Below are 26757 nucleotides of genomic sequence, written 5' to 3' on the forward strand. Positions count from 1 at the left end.
CCACTGTTACAGTGACATGCTTTGTATTTGCTGTTGCATTGCCAAGTTCATTTTCCAGCAAAACTCCTTACTGATGTCCCTCACAGAATTTAGGTACTAGGGTGCTTACAAAAGTGTTCTTCCTTGTATGGAGGAATTTCACTAAATTCTTACATTGTCAAAGCTGATCATTTGAATAACTGCAATATATTAATATATCTAAAAGTTTGTTCCTTGCATTCCAGGGAAGGAAATAAACCACAGGAGTCCACAATCAGATGCTAAAGATGGAAGCTGCCTCATAAGGGTCCTAAGTTATATTCCATAGCACTAACTAGAAGTATACAAAGAATTTTATTTTTCTTTTTGAAAAGAAATTGCTGTCAAGACTGCCCACGATTAAGAACAGTGAATTTTATCGATATTTTAAGGTTAGAAATGCATCTTCAGGTTTATATAGAAGTCTTCCTCCAAAAATTCACAATGTGATACTTATGCAAGCAAGCCTGTAATACTTAACAGTAACAATAAGAAATATTTGTTAAAATGAAAGGTTTTTGCATGCACACAAATATTTCAGATAGTCAAAGAGTTCGAGAGGTGTAATGGCAATGGCTAAGGCAAAAAGGGCTTGCATGTGCAATGCCCATTTATACAGCTGTATTCTACACATTCACTAGTGCATCTGTACATATCTGTCAACAGACAACAAAAAGAAAATATGGGAACAGCACTACTCGATCAAAGATTTAGATTTTCCAATACTAAAACTGAAGTTAATCATTTAAAGAAAAAAAAGGTTCTTCTGAAGTGTGGAACACATTAAAAGTATGTTGCATTCACACAGTTTCACTTATGCAAAGTATCCTTTAAGGTAACTAAGAACATGTGCAGCTTGAACCTCAAAACTCAATAACTAGGATTGACAGGAAATTATCAGATGACCTTAAGGCTTGGTTAAAACTACACTTAACAACAGTCCAGAAGCTGATTTCAATTCTAAAACATACGGTGAAATCTCACATGGACACTATACCTCCACTACACAGAAGAAAAAAAAAATTATTTATTTAGTTACTTATCTGTCAGTAAATCAATGACCACTGTGGGATAATCGTAGTAGATAGTCTCTAACAAAGTATGATTTCACCTCTGAAAACACCAGAGTTTTAGACATGCATGGCAATCTAAATATTTTGTACTAGCCAGGGCTGCGTAAAAAGATCTTTCAAAAATAGAGGTGCTGCTCTCCCAACAAGCAATACAAGTTTTAGATGGTAGCAGTGTTGGGATGACAAACCTGTACTGTGCTTTTAGAAATAGTTATGTTTCTAGATCATGCTCCTTCAGGAGCCAAGCTGTACAAATCTAAACACACAGTTCAGGAACTTAATTCCTCTTTCTCATAAGTTTTTTAATTCTTTATCTTCATAGGAAGAATTTAACTTCTCACACTAGTTTTTCTATGAAAAGTGAAATCCTGCATTGACAGGAACAGCCAACAATGAAGTCACACACCTAACATGCTTGATTTCTAAGATGTTTTTGAGGCTATGATTTGATCAATATACATCTCAATGAGTAACTGTTACCAATTGCTCCAAAAGAAAACCCCCAAAACATTCTTTCATCATAAACCTATAAATTTTATACATTAGGTAAGATTTATCTCACTAAAGAGAAGTGTGATTTATGGCAATCGTTATGGCACATAAACCTTGGAAATCTAAGCATAGCCATCACTGCTATATTATTTAAAAGAGAGGAGAAGAGACAGGAATAGATAAAAAGTAATTTTATCTATAACTGTATTAGTAATTAAACTAAGCAGAGAATAAAAAAGAATAATCTGAGTTAAGTCCATGAGATATGAGGGTCTGTCCATGAACAATGAGAAGAAGAAACTGGTGTAACAACCATTAACTGCTGTTCACCTTAAAAGCCCAGGTACCCTGATAGAAGCAGTGTGCGCACTGGCAGTAAGACAGCTCTCTTGGCAAAGTCCTCTGGCTTCAGGCTTACAGCATATGTGCAAATCACTATGGATTACAAAAGCAAATTGTTCCAAGATTTCCCATGTCAAAACTGCAAAGACTACAACCTGATTAGAACGCAAATATATGGAAAACTGACCTAATAAGCTTTTAGCTTATATATCTGAACTCTAGTAGCAAGAAATTGGAAAAAACCCAAAAATGAATGAAAAAAAAAATCAAGTGTCATTAAAGACAAAAAATACCATTGCACTAAAAACTCCCTATATGCATTAAAAATTCCCTAGATTTATAGCTGGAATTAATGGACATACAAAGCAACTCTCATGAGCCATTTGTCAGTTTTTCACATAATCTTTAGGTGGATACACCTCTGAAGAAACTATAACTTGACCGGAAACTAGTCTAATTAAAAATTATACCTAGAACAAGCTTGATATGAAGACATAGAAGTTAGAATTAAAAACAATTAACCTGAAAAATGGAGTACAAAGATGCCCAAACCCAACAATCAAACTTCCTGATTCAGTTCTGGACTTGGCTTAGCCACAGCCGACATTACTCTAGTTTAAGTTAAAAATGCAAATAGAGTTAATGTCCAGATTCAGTTCAAGGAAAAAGGGCATAGGGAAAACAACTACAACAAGCAACTCCAGAAAGGTTCTAGGCATGTATTTTATTCAGGTTTGACTCAACCCCAGTTCTGAAACCCTTGTACACTACATTCAAAAAAAGGCTTTTTGATGTATAAGCAAAGCAAAAAAAGAAGTCATATGTATGCAAGAACTGCTTCTATTTTGTCAGAATCCTAAACTGCCTCTGGTAGAACTACAAAATACTAACTTACAAAGAGTTGTATTGTTGTATTATATTGTAATAGTTGAGAAGTCACATAAAAACTTTTAACTCCCAAGAACAGTAGGTTGCAAAAGAGTTAAGATTGGTGTCCTATGTGAACTTGATTATGTAACTAAGCAAGGAAAAATAACAGCTGTCTTAAATTTTGGTGTTTAGCCATAAAATTACAAATTGTTTGATAGTTTGGTACCAATATTGGTTGCCTTCTTAATGGCTCCTGTCATATTTATAGCAAACAGTTTATCAAAGGTCTCTAAGCAATGTTCGCCTCCACTGCGTGTAGAGTTTTCATCATGCTATAAAGCTTTTACGTACACATGGTGTGTATTTTGGCACATGGCCGAAGTTGGTTCCCCCCCCCACTATTACAACCTGAAGGCAAAGGTCAACTTTGGTTTTTATCCTTGTCAAGCACCTGATGACACTGTCTCAAAGGCCTTCACAAAACATATATACTGCATGCTTCACAAACTATAAATTGCCACCCAAAACATGTGAGTAATATACCTGGTATGAATCACTGATAAATTCCAAAACACGATCCCAACTGGGAGCTTGTATCTGTTGAGCTAGCCTGAAATGACAGTTTACAGTCTAGCTAGTGTAGAGAGCCTTGTCTCTAAAAAGATGCTGCTTTAAGACGGGAATCTGAATTTCTTTTCTGAGTAGAAAAAAAATAAGATGACAGAAACACACATCATATTCTTGCAACACAAGTGAAGGGAAAATCTCGCATTTTTTAAAAAGTCTTTTAATTTTCAATTGGTTGACTCAGGACATGCCATTTACTAAATTATAAATATGTAAGCAGATACTGATGATCTATTAAATAGACAGTTTATGCTGAAACATACAGAGTATCAGAGTTCTTAATGAGGAAGGATGAATTCTTGCTGTGTTTTTTGGGCAAAACCTATGGAAGTGGTTGAATAACAGTAAATGACTTCCTACTCCCTTCTATATTGAAATAATTTAATTTTTGGTTCTGTCCATCTTGGGATACCACATACAGTAACAATATGCTGCTCTGTTGCATGCTCTCTGAACCTGAACTTAACTAATTCGTAACTTGCTGATTGCATGCATAGGCTAGTATGATTTTGATTTTATTTTGTTTTTTAAAATGCATTGTGGTTGTCTCAGAGAATGGGAAATGCACTCAGTTTCTCCAAAACAAATCACATTTAATATATAAGCACTTTTTCTATGAAAAATTAGAAATTAGGTACTAATACTCCCTGAAGGAGGTTATTAGAGCTGTACAGTAGTTGAAAATGTCTTATTCATAGAAAAATAAATTTAGAAGTATTAAAACACAAATGTTTTAAAGATAAAGAATTCAATGAAGGCATATTTTCCAAAACCAAACCAAGGAAGTATAAGTTCCTTACATCTTTGAAGACACTAAACACAAATATTAATGTTCAAAAAAGGGAGAATGCAAAATCTGAAAGTGTTCTGGCTAATTCTTATAGTTCCAATCCTATGAATATAACAAAAAATAGTTATTTAATGTAACTGACTTTGTGGAAAATTACACAGCAATAATGCTTTATCATTTAAGCTATTCAAGTCTGGGCAACATTGAAAGAACTACAAATAATGAGAAATATTAAATGGTAACTCCAGAGAAATTATTTTCAGTTTTTAAAGAGACACTAGCTCCAGCTAAACAAGATATTGGTAGGGTGGTGGAGGGAAAGGGTATTAACTACACGCTTAAGAAATTAATTCTCATACAAAACCTGTCTTAACTTATTCCTAATATTAAATAGTGTAGGTAAATTCAGCTTTACAACCATTGGCTTCAGAAATCAGTTTTGGGACTTATGCCCAATTTTTGCTTCCCTTCACAATAATAAATCATTGGCAGAGCCTGGTTTTCAATTCTGTATTATCATAAGGTGGAGGCATTTCTTTTATGCCTAGCTTGCTTTCTCCCTTGGCAGCAAAAGATGGAAGACTACACAGAAAGCAGTATTTGGCTATTGAGCCTTCCCCCTCTGACGTTTCTTTTTTCTTGTTGGGGAAAAAAATAAATATCAGAAACTACAGAATTGCACCACAATCTCAAGTCTTTTTTTATTTTTATTTTTTTCATTAACTCCAGGTCATTCTTCCCTTAGCTTATTCTAGTCTCCTTCATTAAAAATGGGATGAGATTACCTACCTCTGCCCAAGGGCTGGAGAAAACTGGCACCCTAGGGAAAGGAACAATGTTATGCTTTTAAAATCAGCTTTACGTTCTCAAAATTCTTGGATGCTGCGAATGATGGAGTAAGCCAGAGAAGCCCTCAGGTAAATCATGGTTCTGATGGGCTACCTCCTTTGCACAGGTACCTGAACTTCAAAACTGCTTGGAAACCGCACAGGGCTGTGCAATATGCAGACACCTTCACTCTTAATCCCTATGATCACTAACTTTGTAGAAGTACATTTTCATTTGTAATAGACAAATTGCCATCTTTTACAGTGGTAAATATTATTAAAAATAATAATAACCTAACACTAGAGCTCTAAAGCTTTTTCTGCCAGAAAGGGGACCAAGCAAGGGAAGCTTCTAGCCTCAGACTTCAAAACAACACTAAGGTTGGTGAGAAAGATCGTGGGTTTGTAGACATCAGTAACTTCTGAAACAGGATTTCCTTTTGATTTTAATATTTACTTATTTAAAAAAAACACAAAATACAGAGACTGTTATGATTCCTTTTTTCAAGTTTCTTTTACAGATGCCAAGAACAAAAACACGATAGGTGTGTGATGGATTAAAAATTAGTTTCTAAAAGTAAAAACAATTACTTAAAATGGACTAATGAAAATATTTACGGGGAGTGAACAAGTCAAAAAATCAAATTCAGATGTTCAAAAATATTTTATTGCCATGAGATGACTTACTTATATAAGAGGTGCGAAGCTTTTTCACAGACTCTGAATATAAGTTAGAAAGGCCGCACATGCAAGAAGCCACAGTCAGCATACCTTTATGAAGCAATGAGAAAAGGAAAGACGGAGACACTAACAGTGCATTTGAGACAGAAAAGCCAGCAGAATAACTTGTATAACCAGGTTTATAAAATGCTCTTGCCATGCAGACTGTTAATATTAAGATGTAAGATGAAAAAAAATATGATTTCATGTAACAGTTACATTCATGAGCAGAAAAGAACTTCATTCATGAACATCGAGACAGTTGTAACTCAGTTATGTGGATCCGATCCATTAAAATAACAAAAGCCAAGAAAACAAAGCAAGTCATGTTTAACACTTCAAAAAACCAGTTTCTAATCAAAATGTATGAATCAGAATTTAACTCCCAAGAAAAGTTAACACAGTCAACCAGTAAAGTTATTTCTCTCTTAAAAAGGTTTTTTTTAAAGTTTAAGTATAAGAAGAAAATATTTTATCTGACTGTGTATGTTCTGCTCTGCGTTAATGACTCTTAGACCAGTTTCCTCAGTTGAAATAAGCTAAGTGGTGTTAACTAGGTCTCTCTCAAATGTTTTAGAGCATCCATTTCAATTTGAATAAAATATTACCTAAAGAACTTACCTGGACTTTATTCTAGATTTCAAAATAAAGCAACAAACACTAGAGCATGAAGGTTTTTTGAACAGTTTATTTCCCATTGAAAAATAATCATTTGGGGCAGCAACAACATTGTTTATCATTCTGCCTTTAGCAAAAGAATGCCTTCCAAATTAGCTTAAAAGTATCCACTACATAACAAGAAGAAAATAACTTAATATTAAGTTTTCCTTTCGGCAAAAGTTTGAGATTTTGCCTGAAAAGTCTCTTTACAGCTGAGGAGGAAAGTAACACCCTTCCTCGCTATATTTTAAAAATCAAAGTCCTTTTTTCAAAAAAAGAAAAAAAAGACTTTTTTTACTGATTCGTATTTGGAAGTTTGTTTCATTTAAATCAAAGGCTTCCTCTCAAACATAACATAACAGCATACACAACATAATATGCTTTAGCCTATCAGGGACATTTCTAGTCAAGGTTTAAAATAGGAAGCCAAAGGGTCACAGCAGATAGCCAGTGTATCTGCAAACATTGAGTTTATACATGCATGTGATATGGGTACTAGGTTTATCAGAAATACCAGGATACTTCTACTTCTTCATCCTGTATTAAATCAAGATCTTGTAAACTGCATATAAGCACAAAGGATTTATCCATTCGTACAGATAATATTTTCCCAATCTGCTTTATCTTAACATTACACTGAAAAATGAGTTATGATATCAAGCATCGGTAGATTCCACTAAGCAACAGTTTTGAAGGAAACATGAAGGGACAAACCTGGAACATTGACATTAGGGATAGATCAAGAATGATGAAGCCACAATATAGAAAAATACACTTGAATTCAAAGAATACACACTAGTAGCCTAGATGAGCTCAGAAGAAAGGCACAGTTGGTTAAAATAAGTTTTGGATTACTCACCTCCAGAGGGTTGCCGAGTTTTTCGGGGAGATCGTGGCTCCCTACGATAAGGATCATTGGAGCCATACAGTTCAATCGTGCCTAGATTCAAGAGCACCGTCTTCTGGAGATAATCAACCATGGCAATACCATTACAGTTTCCAAGAACTACTCTGGAAAAAGAAGCGGAAGGAAAGATAGTGCTAATCAAATGTTGGTAAAGTTTTATATCAGTATTTGTTTCTGTTCAGAATTCTAAGACTTCCTAATTTTTATAAATTACCCTAAATTAAATATATTTATAAAATACTATTTTAGGATGCAGTATTGTTTAATTGTTCTCTTGTAAAAACATGTGACACTGAGTAGCACAGATCACCCTCACTGTACTTGCCAACCTGACAGAGCCTTACAGTGCCAGGTGAGGAAGTGTTAAGTTGATTTGCTTCTGATGTTAGCATCATCAGGATCTGCCATGACCCAAAAGGAATTATCTTTTAAGCACAGAAGACTGATTGCCTCTCCTGTTGCTGTGCAGCTCATGTGAACACACATGAAGATTTAACAGATAATTTTAAACCACTTTAACAGAATAATGAAAAAAAAACTGTGTAGAATATACTTACAGGCCATACGCTGAGTTGACTGCTAAGCTGGTTATCTGTTGAGGAGGTTCTCCACTCACCCACACTAGCTGGATAACTAGCTCAATTTGGTAGCCTGGAGACTGCTTGAGAGGAGAATTTTTAACTCTGCAAAGTAAAACAAAACATAGTGTCTTTTTATGATTCTCCACATTCTCCGTTTTTTCCTTATGGGCTCAGAGTTCATTAAATTCTACTCCACACTGGACTTCAGAAGCTGGAAAATTGCAAAGAATCAACACAAACACATAAAAACAATAGAAAAAACCACACTGGAACTGGTCATTTGCTTCTTCTTAAGGGCTCTCTTGATCCATCACCTAATTGAAAAAATAATTGAGCAATGATCACAGATATTTCACTTTTCCATTCCGCAGAGCAAGGCTTAACAGCGTTAGCATGCTGTACTGACTTGAATAAAGGTGTTCAGTGTCCAAAAGGAAGGTGTTACCAATTCTTTTCAGAGCTCCTAAAAGAACTCTGATTTAGAGAATGAAAGGGGATGAGTGTGCACGTGGAAGAACTGTACTGAAAATGTAAAGGGAAGCACAATGTATCAAGACAAATGTAAACAAAAAGCTTATGATTCAGTTCCTGTATTCCCCTTATTTTACCCATTCATTCTCATTAATGCATATTTTGGTTTGGCAGTATTTTATAAGAATTCTCAGTTTTCCCACTTTTTCTATTACTGTGTCCAGTTTTCTTCAGAGTTTACTGTCTTGAGAAAGACACTTCTGTAACTCAGGACAACCAATGAGATATGACACCGCCCACCAACACCATCAGAATTAGTTATTTTCTGGGTGGATGCACGCAGAATTAAAATCCAAGTTAAGATCTTGAAACTTCAGAAAACAGAAAGTATATACATATTTTAACTTTATATCTGAAAATGAAGTTCAATGTATATTCTGTAAGGAAAAGGAGATGGTCTAGAGGCCTCATAATGCACTCTGGTAGAAGAGTAAAAAAGACTGTCTTGTTCTAATTTTCATTTCTCAAATGAGTAAAAGTTCACTCATGAAGAACCTTAAAGAAAAAACTCCCAATTTAAAAAAAACCTGAAAATTGGCTGAAGCACTGCAAGCACTACAAGGCATCATGCAAACTGAAGCTCCGCGAGAATGGGACATTTGTTTCCTGTTCCCAAAATACAAAGTAGTTCCCTTAGAGAGTTATAGAAAAAAGCCTATAAACCTAAAAAGAGTTACCTCTCCATTATTTGTAAGCATTTGCATTGCTTTTGATTTGGCTCTAAAAAAAAAAAAATCTAAGGCCCTAGGAAACTAACAGGTGAAATCTATTCAGGCATACTTAAGCCTGAAGTTAAGGAGAGTCACAAACCACTAAGTTGTCTATTCATTTCAATGGACAATAAGATTTCAAAGTAAATGTACTGCAGCGATTGAAAAAGTCTGCATGAGCACCTATAACTATACTAACATCTATGCCAAAGTTTCTTAAAGCAAGCAGCAGTCATAAGGCAAGGCTTTTTCAGAGGTTTTTTTAGTATCAGCTTATGAAGTTTAAAGAAACTAAGACTGCAATATAAATTTCTTAAAACAGAACTCAACTTTCAGATCTTTGGAAAACATTGCTCTAATAAATATAGCATTTTAACCAATAATGACATTTCTGTAATAATATCAGTGTACATACATTCTCATCACATGTTCTCGTGAAGCTTCACACTTAAGTGTAACAGAATATACTTACTTTAAACATGGGACATTATCACGAAGTCCGTCAGATGAACTGCTACTAGTAGATGGATGAGACTGGGGAACAATAGACTGAGGATTGGAACCCGTGCCTGGAGTTGGTAAAGGTGGCACCTGCTCACCATCTGGAGATTCAACATCATTTATTTCATATAACAGACGTACTTCCAGCATCTGTAAATGAAAAATAAAAAAACCCACAATTATCAGTACATTCTGCCTTTCAAAAAACTATATACAAAATAAATCACAACAAGATTGAACAATATATTGTTGAATAATATTGAATAATATTGAATAATATTGAACAAGACTGGCCCCAAAACTGAGCCCTGAGGGACACCACTGATGACCGGCCGCCAACCAGATTTCGCTCCATTAATCACAACTCGCTGGGCACGGCCATCCAGCCAGTTTTTTATCCAGCGGAGGGTACACTTGTCTATGCCATGATTCTCCAGTTTCTCCAGGAGAATGCCGTGAGGGACGGTGTCAAAGGCCTTACCAAAGTCCAGGTAGACAACATCCACAGCCTTCCCCTCATCGAGAAAGCGGGTCACATGGTCATAGAAAGAGATCAAGTTGGTCAGGCAGGACCTCCCTTTCATAAACCCATGCTGGCTGGCCCTGATCCCTTGGCTGCCCTGCACTTGCCGTGACAGCTCACTCAGGATGATCCTCTCCATGATCTTTCCCGGTAAATGAAGTGCAACTGAAGATACCAGTGATAAAAGTGACACCCAGGACTTCCCCATTTTTAAAAGATAACAGTAGTTTAATAAAGCATTCAACCTAAACACTCATACTGGCTACTACAGACTGAATATCTACAAGTTGTTTAAAAGTTGAAAAATCTTAATTTGTTTCCCAATATTTAAAAGTCTGTTGCTTTATACTGGAAAGAAATTAAATAGTGGATACAAGACCAATTTAATTATAATTTCGTGCACATAATAAATCCTCAGTTATAAGGATGACTTGTTTTATTTAGTTCAGGAATTCTAGAACTAAGAAGAGCTGAAGGCATGTAGACAGCTACACTTTATACTGTTGTAAACCAAGTCTTGTGTACAGTGCTAATGTTTAATATTGTACTGAACTGGACCATACATTTTAAAAGAACTTTAAGTTCATCATGATTTTAGATTTCCTTCTGCTGGGTCTACAACAATATTAGTATTAATTGTAGTGAAGTGTAAAGAAAGTTTACCCCTGTTTTATTACCATCATCTGCAAAGTAGAACTTACCTTACGGACTGAAACAAAGACCAATACAGTATTTTCTTTTTAACCATTCCTAGTACTGAAAGAATAGTTTGCTAAGGGATGATATGAAAAATCATTTTGACAACCTGCTCCCTCAGAAGGAAATGTACCTGTACATAAGTAAATGCCAGAAGGAAAAAAAACCAAAACCAACCATGCCTCATCTCCTTAAAGTGAAACTTACCTGAAGTGGGCAAAATAAGAGAGAGGATGTGGCATGGAAGAGGAAAAAAAAAAAAGGTACATTATGATTAATTCTCTACTCGGAAAACACACTATTTTATAATTAAATGGCTTCAAGTTAGCTTTCCGTTCATACATTCAGATAAGTAAAGTTGCATGTGTGTCTGATTTAAAAAAGGACTTCTCAAACTTGTAATAGAACTCGTCAGTGTATCTTATACAGAATAAAAAAAGTGACACAGCAAAGTCTTTAACAGACCTTAGGGCATGTCTGGCATACTTCTGCTCTTCCAGCTCTGCAGACTGCAGAAGTTTTGCCAAGACAGATGGTATTTATTAGGAATAGAGGGAAAAAAATGGAATAAACTCCTTAAAAGCTTTGAAAATTCTTAAACTCCTTATCTCATTCACTTCTGTTTTAATTTTACCTTTGCTGCAGACATGTTTTGATCCACTATTTGCTTTGAGAGATAGAACAAAGAAATATTGTTGGCTGCAAAATGTGAAAAAGGCAATGAAAATTGCACACCAAGATTTTGGTTTTCACTTTTGCTGAATTTCATAATTTATTATTTTTCCTTCACAAAAATATATATATTTTCACAATTTGAGGCAATTTTTTTTGACTATTTCAATAATGAAATGAAAAACTAATTACCGGAATGACTTCTGTTGTGACTTCCTGCTTGCTGAACCTGTAAATAATGACATGTGCAGAAACTCCAGCTATGCACAGCATTCTACTTTCTGGACACCATGAGATGATCTGAATAGCATATGGATCTTCATCTACTATATCCGTGTTTGGCCTGTCATCTTTATTGCGTGATTTTTCAAATACTTTGGCTGTTTTTAGCTTATAGAGAACTTGCAGCGTTACTAGGAACAAATCAAAAGAGATAAAAATTAGTTTTGATCTAAACAGATAATATTCTCTTGTTAATTTTTCTAATTTAGAAACTTCTCTTCAGAGATAAAGCCACTATAATCTACAAAAGAGGGCAGAGTAGAAGCTCTGAATAGCTCTGTTGACTCTGCCCATGTAGTTCACCACTTGCTCAATGCAGGGTCAGTTAGTATAAAAAAAAAAACTAAACCAAAAAACCAACAACACTTTTCCTGAGAAATATATACTAAGCTTCAGTTATTAAGCAAGCCCTCACAGCTTCAAGGCTTAACTATACTTAGGGATCACTTTATAACAACAACATCCAGTTACATATGCCATACCCACAACTTAAGCCCACCTATGGTAGAGCAAGTGAAATTCCTTTCCTTTCTCCTTACGGTATTTCAAATCCATGGCCTCTCACCTGTGTTCTCAGACTTAACAGCCCCAGTTCCTCCAATTTCTGAATGATCAGAGAGGACAAAGTAGAAGTGCTGCGCTCTGATCAGTCCACATTTCCTTGGTACCATGTTTCCCAGTTCTAGGGAAGCCTTGCCCCAGTTTAAAATTGTGAATGAATTTTTCCCTGTTGGTTTTACATGTATTCCCACTTATTTATCCAGATGATTTTTTTTGCGCAACACTGACAACTGCAATCCACCAGACCTCCAATATTTTTTTTCCCAGAACGTAAGTTCTGACTGTAAATCATTGATCCTATATTCAAATAAGTGGTCTTGGATGCTATTCAAGAATTAGTAATATTGTTCTCAATTGCAATTCAAGTTCTTTCTTACATTTTCTTTCAACTGTCTTAGTGTTGCTTTAAAACTTCACAGGCATATTCTCTAGCAAATGGCCCAAATCACTGCTACAAATACTAATCATATCATTAGGACAACTTAATTTATAGCACCCTTTCTCCTCTTCCATATTTCAGTGCTTTTACCTGAATCACACTTTCTGAGTTCAAGTGTAAGGCTGCGCTATTAGATTTAAAAGTTTTAAAATGAAGATACGGGATACGTGCAGTTTCTCCCTTAAGAGGTTGGTTTATCTGTTTTAGAAATAAACTAAGTGTCTTTAACAGAATCTCCTTTTGACAGATCTATGCAGAATAGATTTTTTTAAGAACACAAAATCAAATCGGGTTATTTTTTACCCCCATCTCTTTCTCTCCCCCAGGTTCCACTCCCACCCCAAACTGAAATTAAAGATCTATAACACTTCAAATACTCCTCCTCCCAATTCTTAAACACATACATTGCATCTGTTCCCTCCCACACCCACACACCCCTTAGCACTTTAGAATCTCACCAGTCTTCCATAAGTGTTCAAAGACAACTGATAATGATTCTGAGATTGCTTCAGACAGCTTTTAAGTACCAAGAGTAAGGTTAGTTAGAACATCTGTGTCGTCCATTCTAATTTGAATTCTTACTGAATTCCTCACTACTAGCTGTGTAGACCATCAGACACAATTGACCCTTTAACTGAAGGGAAATGTAGTTTGTTCAGTGTTCCATCAAAAGTGTCTTTATTTTACTGTTCTCCTGCCTTTCTTCACAAATGCCTAGATCATTTTATTAGCACAAACTACTACTGGTTCCAATTCTCATTTTTAGATACTGTAACTTATGGTGAGCTCATGTCTTATAAATCCATGCCTCTCACCTGTCTAAAAAAAAAAAAAAACGAACCAGAAATAGCTGACTGCAAGTCAATTGTACTTAAAATGAATACATTTGCCCATCATGCTAGCTGGCCCTCAGACTACCATTACATTTTCACTGAGGTGGTAAGAACAGTGGAACAATTAGCTAGGAAATAATGTTAATTTTAGTTAATTTTAAAACCAAAGTTTCCTATGGAGTTACTGACTCTACAGGAGTCAGGAAATAATGAGAATGACCAGTCTGCAATTACATTTCATTAGAGAAATCAGTAAGTTTAGAAAACTCTTACTGCACAGGCAAAAAATCTCTCCTGGAAACACTTACTTGCTGAGGCATCCCAAAACTTGATTGACCCATCGGCATGCCTATGAAATATTAAAAAATTAATAAGATGGTAAAATGGTTAGAGTGTTAGACGACTTTGCTACTGATTAGAAAATATATGGCTAACATTGTTTTTTTATTAGTATTCTTAGTGACATTTTCACAATTTATTGGAAGCCAATATTTTTTAAACATGTGCCCCAATTACTGTAGACAGAAGGGATTAAAAAAAAAAACATTTGGAAGTTAGCTCCCTGAGATTCCACCATACTAATACTAAATTACCATTTTAAATACTGGTTTCAGTTACCTGCGTTTCCCATAAGCAGTTTGCTATACTTTACCACGTGTTGTTTCTTAAAAGATACCCTCTATTTGGGGTGACACTTGTAAAGGAGATGCCAAAATATACTATATTTCAGTGTAAATGAGTCACCTAACTTATCCTTGAAATTGAGAATCAGATGACTAGAGCTTTTCAGGACTATCTCTCAAAGTCTCTGTGATGTGTAGTATTAAATGACAATAACCCTCATTAGGGCTAATGGGCTGTTCTAAAAAAAAAAAAACAAACACATTAGTAGTGCTCCCACTTTCAGTGATAAACTGCATGGTTATAAACTACATTTTACACTCCCTAGAGTAGTATTAGAAGGATCGGTCTTCAAAAGAGATCAAAATGAACAGATTTAAGTATTTGGTTGTCCTTTTTGAAATAAAAAACTTGGCTTCCCTTAGAGAACTGAACTCATAACTATTTAATGGACTTAGAATCATAGAATCATCCAGGTTGGAAGAGACCCTTGGGATCATCGAGTCCAACCATCTACCCTACACTACAAAAAGTTCTTCCCTATATCATATCCCCCAACACCACATCTAAACCTCTCTTAAACACATCCAGGGATGGTGACTCAACCACCTCCCTGGGCAGCCTATTCCAATGCCCGACCACTCTTTCTGTGAAAAATTCTTTCCTAATGTTCAGTCTAAACCTACCCTGCTGGAGCTTGAAGCCATTCCCTCTCGTTCTGTCATTAATTACCTGTGTGAAGGGACCAGCACCAACCTCTCTACAGTGTCCTTTCAAGTAGTTGTAGAGAGTGATGAGGTCTCCCCTCAGCCTCCTCTTCCTCATACTAAACAGTCCCAGCTCCTTCAACCGCTCTTCATATGATTTGTTTTCCAGGCCCTTCACCAGCCTCATTGCCCTCCTCTGCACTCGCTCCAGCACCTCGATATCTCTCTTGTATTGAGGTGCCCAAAACTGGACACAATACTCGAGGTATGGCCTCACCAGTGCTGAGTACAGGGGCACAATCACCTCCCTACTTCTGCTGGTCACACTATTTCTAATACAAGCCAGGATGCCGTTGGCTTTCTTGGCCACCTGGGCACACTGCCGGCTTATATTCAGCCGCTTGTCAATTAGAACCCCCAGGTCTCTTTCTTCCAGGCAGCTTTCCAGCCACACTTCCCCAAGCCTGTAGCGCTGCTTGGGGTTGTTGTGGCCCAAGTGCAGAACCTGGCACTTGCCCTTGTTGAAACTCATGCCATTGATTTTGGCCCAATGATCCAATCTATCTAGGTCTCTCTGTAGAGCTTCCCTGTCCTCATGCAGATCAACACTCCTGCTTAACTTGGTGTCATCTGCGAACTTGCTGATGATACACCCTATGTCCTTGTCAAGATCATCAATAAAGACATTAAACAGAAATGGTCCTAACACTGAGCCCTGAGGCACACCACTTGTGACCGGCCGCCAGCTGGATTTAAATCCATTGAGCACCAATGCTCAATGCTTCCTATGCTTTAAAACACTATGCAACTATTTTCCAAAAGTTAAAGAATAAAATATAATTTTCATTCAGGATATATTGATATCAAGTAGACAATCATAATACCACATCATAACTATAATCCCTGTAAAACACTTGCTCTTATTTTGTTCCTAGCTTCTCTTCCATGTTTTCCTTTACTTCCTTGTTAATGTCTGAAGAATGCAAATGACTTGTCTGGTGAAATAGTTTCTCAAATCATTCAAACCACTCTTAGAACATTGTTTTCTATAAGAGGAACAAAATATTCTCAGTTCTACTTAATCAGCTAAGAAAGTTATTACTACTCTATAGCATCACTTACCCCGTAATAATTATCTCTGGATAGCTCTGAGTGATCAAACCCCAGTTGCCTCCACTGATAGGCCATTCCTAGAAGATTAACAAATATACTAAGGAAGAGAATATCATAACACAAAATTAAGCCACTGAAATTACTGCAGATACTGCAGATTCCAGTATTTCACATGACTTCAAAAAGGAATTAGACATATCCACTGCAGAGAAAAAATAATAAAATCAACAAGGGCTATAAAACAAAACCCCTGGCTCCAGAAAACCCCTTAGCTTCCAGTGCTATGTAGATCAATGGGAGCACATCAGGAAAGCATGACTATAGGCTTAACATATGCTATATCCTCTCTAGGCATCTGCTATTAGCCACTGCCAAAAGACAGGATAACAGGTCAGGTGGAGCTTTGGCCTTCATATGGCTACTCTTATGTTAGAGCTGTTGGTTTTCAGTATTTTCAAAATACATACGCATGTACTAGATTTTGTACCTTCTTACTGTAACCTTGACGTTTCTGTCGAGCGCCAACTGAATAGAGTGCAGGTATGAGGTCCACAGGACAATCAGCAAAATATTCACAACAGGTAACCGGAGATTCATGTATAGTCAAAGGATAGGGATTCTCAAATATAGGGTACCTTGAATGGGTGAAAGGGGAAGACTGTTAATATAGGAAAAAAGTTGTTTGTTTTTTTTTTTTTTTAAATGCAGAACACAAGTAAAACACTGAAGACACTGAAGTTTGCATTCCCTTCATATAGAGGCATCTAAACACAAATTACATTATGATCAAATATACTATGCTACTTTACTGCTCACCCAGTACACTATTGAGATACTGTAGTGTGCCAGATGGAACCTGAAGTTTGTTCTGTTTCTAGAACCTTTTTAGAACACCACTATTCCTTGCAGTTTTATGTTTTAAAAAGCTTACTATTTTAATGACCTGTACCAAGTCTTAACTGTAGTAATGTGGAGCTATGGATTTTTTCTAACTCTTCAGTCTATTCTTCCAGGGAGAAAGACAGGAAGACTTCACTTCTCACTTTGTATTATTATACTAGTTTAGTCAGAAAGTTGTCCAGCGCTTTTCATAACCTACTTGCAACTCCAAGATCATTTTCTGAAAGTTATAAATAGCAACACTCAGTTACCAATTAGAAGGAAACACACACACCCCTCCATTCCGAGAAGTGACAGAGCATTAATGAGGAAAAAAAGCCAATAATAATAATAAAGAGGTAAATGTCAGTGTTTAAAGAACATTTATCTCCAGAGAAATGCATATTATGCATATGCTTTTTTTTTTTGCCTTTTTGTTTTTGAGAGGCAAAAAGGGACACAGCTTCTTAACCCATCGAAAGGAAGAATCAGCAACAACAGCTGAAGATTTTCTGCATGCCAGTAACTTTATACAGAGCTATCTGCAAAGCTAAAACAATCTTCTAAAAACTGAATGAAAAACAGGCTTAATTTTAACAAAACACGATGGCAACACAGGGCAAAAGGAAGCTTCCTGTAACAAAAGTCTATTTATATTGTTACATTTTTCAAGTGGGAAACTATTAATAAACTTGCAAGTCAATCATAAGAATGACCATCATAAGACTTTTAAAAACATAACTGCTGAAGATTTTTTTAACATGAAATGGAACAAGCATTAACTTCAAGTTTCAGGCCCTGCAAACTATTTCACTTAAGAAAAAAAGCCTCGTACAAACCTTTTTACTTCAAACTCATTAAATCTTGTTTTATTAAGCTTACAACTTAATATGCTGGAAGCTTAATGCCATTGATATATCAGAAACAAGTTCTGGATACAGCATATGGCCATGCAACATTGGGACAATCTAAAGGAAATTGCTCAGTAGCTCCAGAGTTATCTGGATGAAACTTTGTTTTTCCAAATTTGATAGTTTTCATTATCTAAGGTTTCATCATTGACTTTGAGGATACATATCTACAGGGTTTTGTGTTGCTCTAGAAGAATGTTCTTCACATCCTTTTTATTTCATTGGCAACTTTTAAATCAGGACCACCACAAAGATCTTATCCCTCAGGTTCCTCTGCTACTAATCCCTTAACAGTTAGTTGTTATTGCCTACAGTAATTTCAAAACTGTTGGTAAAAAAAATTTTCAGGATACAGAATTTTTAATCACTACCTAATAGAGTATATGGACTGTTACATGGACAAAGTAAAAATAAGACTCAAAATGTGTTAGGCAAGTATTAGTTGTGAAAACTGTAATAGGATGCTACTTTTCTACTGTTAAGCAGCCTTGGACCACATCAGTAAACCAGGGAGTGGACATTACCATCCTAATTTTGTATACAAAGTATGTATTGCATCAGTATTAAGTTACTTTAACCAATACAAATAGCAATTTATTTGGCAATAAAATCAGCAAATATTTATGTGATGATAGCAATACTTGTGTCAGCCAAAATTACCTGGCTTTCCTGAACAGTTGTTCCCCCTGCTTCCTGCCTGAAAATTCTGAGCTCCCCTCATAGCATTAAGGGATCAACTTCAAAATAAACTGTGATAATTAAAAGCAACAATGATCTATGAGTATTTTGTCAGTCAAGCCTGGAAAAAGTCACATAATATTCTACTAATTTACTACATACTAACTTCAGAAAAGTTGATCTATAAAGATTCTCAGTTCTGCTGACAAAATCTTGTATTTAATATTCAAAATTTTATGTTCTGGACAGGGAGGTATTATGGTAAATTAAAAAGCTATAGAGCAGAACAGCAGGCTGACCACTGCAGCCAACCGTTAAAAAGACTATGTAAGATTCTTACCCATTTTGTGCAAGGTCTATGAGTACTAAGTCCTTTTCTAGGAGAACAACTACAGCATAAGGTTCCTGAAAGTCTGAAAACAAGAAAGAAAAAAGTTACTTATTGGTAAATGCAGTTCTTGCATGCACAGCCTCAAGAATGCAATCAGTCCTTGCACTCTATCAGTTGAGAGTAGAAAAAAGATGACTATAGAGTTTCTGAAGACATTTTATACACTCAGCCCCACCACTAATACTCCAAGTTTGGAAAAGCCACACTCTCCCTTCAATTCAATTTTCTCAACTCTCTTCAAATGTGCTAGAATCATTTAAACAGCTCAAACAGTAAAAGGAACATGCAGAGGAGCTTGTATAAGCAGTATTTTTGAGAAAGAGCCAATTACTGAACAGTAACATCCTCCCACCCTCAAACTGCTTTTCCTCATATTCAGTGGAGTTTACATTCCAATTGCTTAAAAAATGGATTGGAAGACAGATGACTTGACACTAAAAAAAAAGAAAATGGAAAGAGTTTCCACAGTTTGTGTCCTTTTTCAGGTAGACCTCAAATTCTGAGCTAAGCAGTTTTATATAGTCTGATAGGTGTTGACAGCTAAAAACATTGGAGCCATCAGAAATATAATACTATTAATCTGGCACAACTACTTAAACTATGACAAAAAACGCCCTTCTATAGAAGAGAGATTACAGGTTAGTGACAAACTTCATGTAAGTATTGGAATGAATCACTAGAAGTTGAGTGCTACACAAATGCTAATCAAGATTTAGAATTGACTGGAAAAGCCTTATGTGGTCAAGTGAAAACAGATGAACACATCTGCTGCAGTTAACTACAGCTTAAAATTGTAATGCTACTTTTTGTCTGCAAATGCTTTTAGAATAAAAAAAAAGGAAAAAACCATGCAACCAGTAATCATCATTCTTCTGAAGCAAAACAGGTTTAATAATATACTATTCTATTATGATGCTTTGGGAAGCAAAACAGACTTTAGACAATAGGGATAACAGATGCCGCTGCTGCAGTTTGATCCCCAGAGATAAAACAGAAAGGCAGTAATAAAGAATATTCTGATGGGATAAAAGAAAAGGTGAAGTGCTGAGAAAAGTCTTTACAGAGCCTACCATTAGGATATGGTGTTTCACAGAGGGTAAGAAAATCAACAATAGAATAATCCATTTCTAGCACAGCAGTACTTTTCCCATGCATAACTGTTAAACAGGGTCTTCTTCCTACAGTGTCATATGACAAGCCTCCCGAAAGAATGATGAAAGGGTCCCTGGAATAAAGCAGAAGCATTTAGGATCAAGTGAAGATAATACATAAAAAGATTTGGCATGTTTTGTAACCTTATAATAAAGTTCAATACAGTATCATTAAGCAGAGATATATTAAGAATAACACAAAGCAGCTCTTCATGAAGTAGCTGGGTATGTGTTTCAAAACTTAAAAACTAGGAGTTAGAAGACTATAACTCAAGTCAGACATCTCTTCCAAACCAGATCTACCCCACTTATTTAACCCATCTTTGCAACTGTTTGCCAAGATGAGATTTTTATTTTGTTGAACTTCAGAATTGTTTCTTTTCTACTGAACTGCAGATTCAGATTTGCCAACAGCCCCATTTATCCATAATATAAAATATTTCAACAGGATCAGGACAGTCCCATTTACTTCCTGTACAGAATTACCCTAAATTTTGAAAGATGAATAATTTTGGAAACAACGTAAAGTAATTTTGCAGTCACAATAATCTGACTGTCTTTGAGTCTTATCAAGCAATTAGTTGTTTCTCCAAGACCTAATATCTTTTAAGAAGCAAAGACAAATAAATGCCCACAGTTCTCTCATCACCCATTTACTCTAGGCATTTTATCTATTTTCCCCACTACCACCATGCACAAATTTCAAGGAACTACTTCTACATCATAGACTACTGCTACTGCATAATTAAATGGCTGAATACAGCGAAGCAAAAATATTTCTTCTAGTCTTGAAAAAAGAGATTAGAGGCTTCCTTAAGTCTTTACAGAAACATAGTTTTATATACATTCACATTTTCTCCAATATGCACATCACATACAGTTTAGTATTTAATTTATTAAAAATGAGATGAAGTAAATGTTTTTTACTAGGTATTTTCTTTCCCGATTATCAAGTCACCATTCATTTTAATGCTGTTTTATGTTTAAAATAGAGCATAATACCTTTTAAAGAGCTGTTTATAAGCATACAGCTCAAGAAATTTCACCCATTGACCATTGCCTCAGATTACAGGTTATATTTCTGCAGGAAAAATAGGCACTTAGAGTGTGAAATTCCTCTGATCTACTTTTGTGCTCACTTTAGGCAGGAATCCTACTCTTTGTTTGTTTCTACCTTGGAAGCAGCTAGTGTGTCGGTATCTGGAGAAAACTTGTAGGGAAAAAAGTGCCATCCTGACATGTTGTGAAACGGAAGCTGAAGAGATCTATTTTTTTCCTCTTCCTATAACACCATCTTTCCCATACTGTCTAAATGGCTTTCACTAGTTAGCATTTGAAATACAAAAATGACAGATTCGGTATATTTTTCTTCTTGAAAACCACGTGCAAAGGGTTTGGTTTATGCACATGCTGCCCTTCATGAGTTTTAAGACTTGGTTGAAATGTGGCTGTACCATTGAAGGTAAAATAGACTGAGATAAGCTTTCAGTTTCTACAATTACTTCATAATATGCCTGATCCTTCCAAAAGCCCCATGACTGAAGAGTTAATGGGATCAAAGACTTTGGCTGTCTGAGGAAGAGACCTCAAAGGACTGTCCATAAATTAGACCATGGGTCCACCAAGTTCAATATTCTGCCTCCAACAGTAGCCAAAAGTGTATCTCTTAGAAAAGGAGTAAGTTTTCTCCAAGTTTTCATTTCATCTCAATTCTTCATATTGCAACTTCACAGTCTTTTATGATCAGGTCCATGAAGTAATTTCATGAGAAGGACAAGCTTTAACCTGATATTTTTCAGGATGTCAATGAAAAGAAAAAACACTGTTGTCATGTACTTGCAGTATCTCATTTTGCTGGAATGATTTATTGTAGTGTTGTCTTCACAAAATCATTGGTTTTTTTAAACAATAATGCTGCCAGAACAAACTTGCAGTAATTATTAGACTTGTGGGTTCACCAAGATCAACTGACAATAACAAAGTGCCAAATTTCAGTTTCTAAGTTTCATACATCACAGTGAAAACCACACGCTGGTTTCTCCTGCTTTTATTTCTCAAAGTAATCAGGTTGCTTTGGGCAGGCTTGCCAGAGTCTGTATCCTTATGAAGCAAAGAATGGAAGAGCTAAGAATAGATTACACAGATGTGTCACATGGATTTTTCACATACGAGTCAAAGAATAAAGTTGACTTTACTCTGCCAGAAAGACTAATACAGGTTTGTGTATGAACTTTTCATATTTTCATGAAACCATGGATTTACCACAAACACAAGCTGTACATTTTCTAATTCAATACTTAAGGTGTTGCCCTTCAGTTATGATATATATTAAAAGGTTAGTGAACATGAATGTTAAATAGAAATGCATAATTTAAAAGAAAAATAAAAAATATTGTACTTTAAATAATAGATGAGATTGATCCCTCTTTGACAGTTACATTTTACCTACCTGAAACAATGGAAAACATTTAACAAAAATAAGTTCTGAACTCTTGGAGAATTGCTATATAGCATTTCAGCAGCTGCAAACACAGAGGTTTGCTTCAGCAGGTTTGAAAGCAATCCCTCTATATTAATTTCCTCATCAGTTAAATCTATAAAATCACTTGGCGAGCACTCTAAAAAATTCACTACAAAGGGAGGCAACGTTCCAATGAAAAAGTGTTCAGGAAACACAGGATTAGGTCTTGTAGTGTATGAAAACATAATACAACTGAGTGCTGAATGGCTCAAAACCCTACAGGATGTTTCTGCTGAATTTTGGAAAAGTAAACTGTCAAATGTCAGTAAGCTTCTGGCAATCTGGATGCGGAAGAGAACAATATATACAGAAGTTCAGCCAACTGGTACCAGTTGGCTTATTTTTCAAACCATGGATGAATTTGTCAAGAAGTTTATCCCTAGTAATAAAGGTGGAAGAAACTTGTTATTTTAGTTTAAGACTACAACAAAAAACCAAGACATACAAAACAAAAATATAAAAAACCAAAAATACAAACAAAAATACACAAAGCCACTGATAGTATATGTACAGGTATACCAAGATACACTAGAAACCTATATTATATAAATGAAGTAACAATCTTCTAGATTTCAGTGGCTGGAAAACAAACAAAAACAGTATCTCACCACACCCCATACCCCCCCCCAAGAAGTGAAAGAAAAAATACATGAAAAAAATCAACATTTGCAAATAACGGAACAGTTTTCCATGAATATTTTATCATTATATTGCACTCTTTACACAAACACTTTAAAGCACTTTAGAACTATGAATAAAAGAAATTCCACACAGTTCACAAAATTCTTCAAACCTAACTGCAGTCTTGGTAACAAAACATGCTACTCAGGATACTGTAATTCCATCTGAACCTCTTGTTGCAATTACTGCTTTGTTACATTCTCAATGTGCATAATTAGGCACAGTTCACCACATAAATTACTGCACTATACCAGCAGCATAGTGTTTCTGTCAGTAAAGTTTTTTGGGGTGGAACACATTCAGAATTTAGGGTATTTCTATCAGGCTACTATTTGTCGAAGTTCACTTTTTCAAGTCTGTGCTTCAGTGTCTTCTATGCTTTATCAGCCTTTTTCTCTTTGATATTCTCAAAAGATTGAGCAAAAATGCACTCTAGTAGTAACATGGAAGAAGCATGTAGACAATGGATTAGCACTATCTTTACCTAAGTTAAGGATTGTATATGGTAATTTGTTCACGTATAGTTTTGTAATTTATTCAGCAATATCTGATTTACCAAAACTATACTTCAGCTGTTTTACTGCAGCTCAGTGCCATCAGGATACGTATCCCAACAACTGGAAAACAAAGTACATTCCCAGCAAGTTGCACTTATTTTACATATGTTAATTTTGCATACAGAACAAGTCTTACCCAGCTCTAGTTGTTTTATATTCCACCTTAAGGATAGGTTTGCAGGGTTCTGGCTTCTTTCCATCCTTCAGCTGCTTTCCTAAAATGAATTATTTTCTTATATTAATCTTACAGTTCCATAACTTGTTGACAAATTCTGAACTTCACTGTGCAACTGGCAAAGTAGAACATTAATACAAACATATATTCAACACCTCTGACAAGTATAGAGTATGCCTTGGAATAACAGCATTAAAGATTTGTTAAAACTCTAAAAATATCAAACTAGAATATTTAGATTTAGGGAATATTTTGTTGGGTTTTTTCTTCCCTCTTTTTTCCCCTGAAGTGTTGTAGAATATTTGTTTTCAAAAATATAGTCCTCTCCTAAAAAAAATTTGTTTTAAGTAGCACTGGGAGATTTAAAATTTCTCACGTCTACCATTTTGCAATTAAAATTGGTCAGCCTACAAGTAAAATGAGGTTTATTCTGAGTGTTATCCTTAAGGGCTAAGATTTGAATTTGACCATAAAGGCCTTCTCTTTCTCTATTGTGCACTATTAGCAACTGAAGCTTCTACAGATACAATTTCCCATGGAGTCAGCAGAAATTACGAGTACAGTGTAAATATGCATCTTTTCTATTTCAATATTGATAAAGTCTGATACAACTATAAAGTTCTGCAGAGAATTTAATTTGCAGCCCAAGATAATAAAAATTATTATTACAAGAGGTAAAAACATTAAAATAAAGTTAGTCTTGTCAAACTAGTTTTCCTACTACAGTAGCAGACAGATTTTTTTTTATTTTTTGATGCTACAGGATCACGTGGAAATCCACATCTTCCTCTTTCCACTGTAGTCCACAGGCAGCACAGTAAACCTTGACTTGCTGGAGACTCAGATAGGTAAACCAGGTTGCTTAACTATAGCATCTTGTACTATAACTGTAACCTCCTTAGATTATCCTCACTGTTACAGTCACACTTAAGAACCTGAGGTAAATAAGGTGCTAAGACATGATTTAAACACGCGCACACCATGTAAACCTAGCATCTAACATGTAATGTTAATTTCCTAGATGAAGATTAATGCAAGACTTCTCAAAAGTGGGAACATCTTACCAGATGCCACTCTTACTGTTACAACCTTTCCAAGAATTTATGGTAATCTACACATTTATACATGAAACAGATGCTCGCTTATATGTATTTTAAACAACATATGGGATTGAAATGTCAAGCAAAAACCAAGCCCTGCAAAATATACATTACTTAATTTTGAGATCAATGCCATTGTGTGAAAGGCCAGTTTAAAGTTCAGAGATTTAGATAAAACTGCAGTTATTTTGATTGTTATTTCATTAAGACTGGGCTTTTTTTTTTTTTAAATTAAATCTATCAGAATTTGGTATGGCAGAGAAAGTTTTTTTATTTGCACTGCAAGTGCGTTTGTCAATACTTGATTTTGAAACACACATTTCTATTAAAAATAAGTCCTCTGTGGTTTAAAAGCTGTCAAACACAGTGGGTATCCATTTTCATCTTACCGTGTGGAGTGATTGTCTGGAATGGTTTGGTAGGAGATTTTACATTCCATATGGTCAAGGTGCCATCTGAGTGACTACAAATAAATTGTTTTCCTTCATGATGCCAAGCCACAGAGTGGATAGCCTATGCAAGAAAAGAGAAAACAGAACAGTGAAAGTCGAGTATCTCAGTATTATTTTATCCTTACTCCTTCCTCAATGACATTAGATAGCAAAAGGAAATTACAGAAAGTACTAATTAAATCATACCGCTCTTAGTATCTCCTAATTTACCCACAGTAAGTTCTCCATTCCTAAGTACTTCTTTCAGACATACTTTACCCATCAAAAATATCGTCTTCATTGTAGCGACATGTTTCAGAGGAAAAATTCCTCCTCAGAGTGTACTATTAAAGTATTTCTCAACAATAGGTATCATGCAGAGAATAACTGCAAGTACTGTTTAAGCTTTGTTAACCAAAATTTTGTTATTGGGAAAAATATGCTGTCCATACAGTAAGTACCTACTTGATGGAATTAAGTCAAAGTTTTAAATAGCATTTTGAGATGTCTATGTGGATATGCGCAAGAGGCAAGCATGGGCTGAGAATCTAAGTAAAACTGAAGTAACAAGATTTTTTGGAAACAATGATTAATAATGATGATAACAAAATGCTAGTTTGAATAAGCATTCTAACATTACAATAGCAGTTTTGAGGTACAGGAAAGTAGGGATCTACTAGTAAATCTCTCCATGGATACAGAAACAACTTTATAATCATGAAATTATAAATGGAATTATTAAGCCATGCCACATGAAGTCTTACTGCAGAAAAAAGCTGACTAAATGAAATTTAGTTGATGCCTTAAGGTGAAAGAAAAGTAAACAACGAAGCAAAGAGCACAAATAAGGCATGGAGGTTAACTAGTAAGAAAAGACCGGTGCCATTTCTGTTTCCTGCATCTCTTAGTTCACGGAGATTATCTATACTATGATTATTAATACAAGTAATAAGTATGTTTTAAGTACTCTCCCATGTGGAGTCTAACCTTTACAAGAGTAGGCAGCGCATAGAGCAAATGTGTATCAAAACCTGATCCATTTATATAGAAATAGGTCTTAACAATCAGTATGGAAGCAAGCCTTATAGAAGGATAAATCTGAGAAATGAACACTTTTTTATTTTCTTGAAAAAGAAGGTCAAGGGGAAGAAAATGCAACAAGCCATTACTGTTGAAAAAGCATTAA

The 26757-nt window shown here is 35.4% G+C and overlaps 1 protein-coding gene across 5 annotated transcripts in view; it reads right to left on the bottom strand.

The window, feature by feature from the left end:
• Positions 1-26757, bottom strand: part of STXBP5 (syntaxin binding protein 5) — a 106950-nt gene that overhangs the window by 25437 nt on the left and 54756 nt on the right. For 4 of the 5 annotated variants that reach the window (XM_074164047.1, XM_074164042.1, XM_074164034.1 and 1 more), the window contains exons 8-18: positions 25530-25653; positions 24002-24080; positions 20026-20180; positions 18905-18977; positions 16584-16731; positions 16106-16173; positions 13964-14004; positions 11733-11953; positions 9621-9799; positions 7884-8009; positions 7279-7430 (exon numbers count right to left, since the gene is read on the bottom strand). In XM_074164047.1, coding sequence (XP_074020148.1) covers positions 7279-7430; positions 7884-8009; positions 9621-9799; positions 11733-11953; positions 13964-14004; positions 16106-16173; positions 16584-16731; positions 18905-18977; positions 20026-20180; positions 24002-24080; positions 25530-25653 — 1366 coding nt within the window. Of the gene's footprint in view, positions 1-5726; positions 5811-7278; positions 7431-7883; positions 8010-9620; positions 9800-11732; positions 11954-13963; positions 14005-16105; positions 16174-16583; positions 16732-18904; positions 18978-20025; positions 20181-24001; positions 24081-25529; positions 25654-26757 lie in introns of all 5 variants that reach the window. The other variant, XM_074164020.1, reaches the window with a different exon arrangement.

The sequence above is a fragment of the Numenius arquata genome, chromosome 2, assembly GCF_964106895.1.
Source record: "Numenius arquata chromosome 2, bNumArq3.hap1.1, whole genome shotgun sequence".
NCBI classification, from domain to species: domain Eukaryota; kingdom Metazoa; phylum Chordata; class Aves; order Charadriiformes; family Scolopacidae; genus Numenius; species Numenius arquata.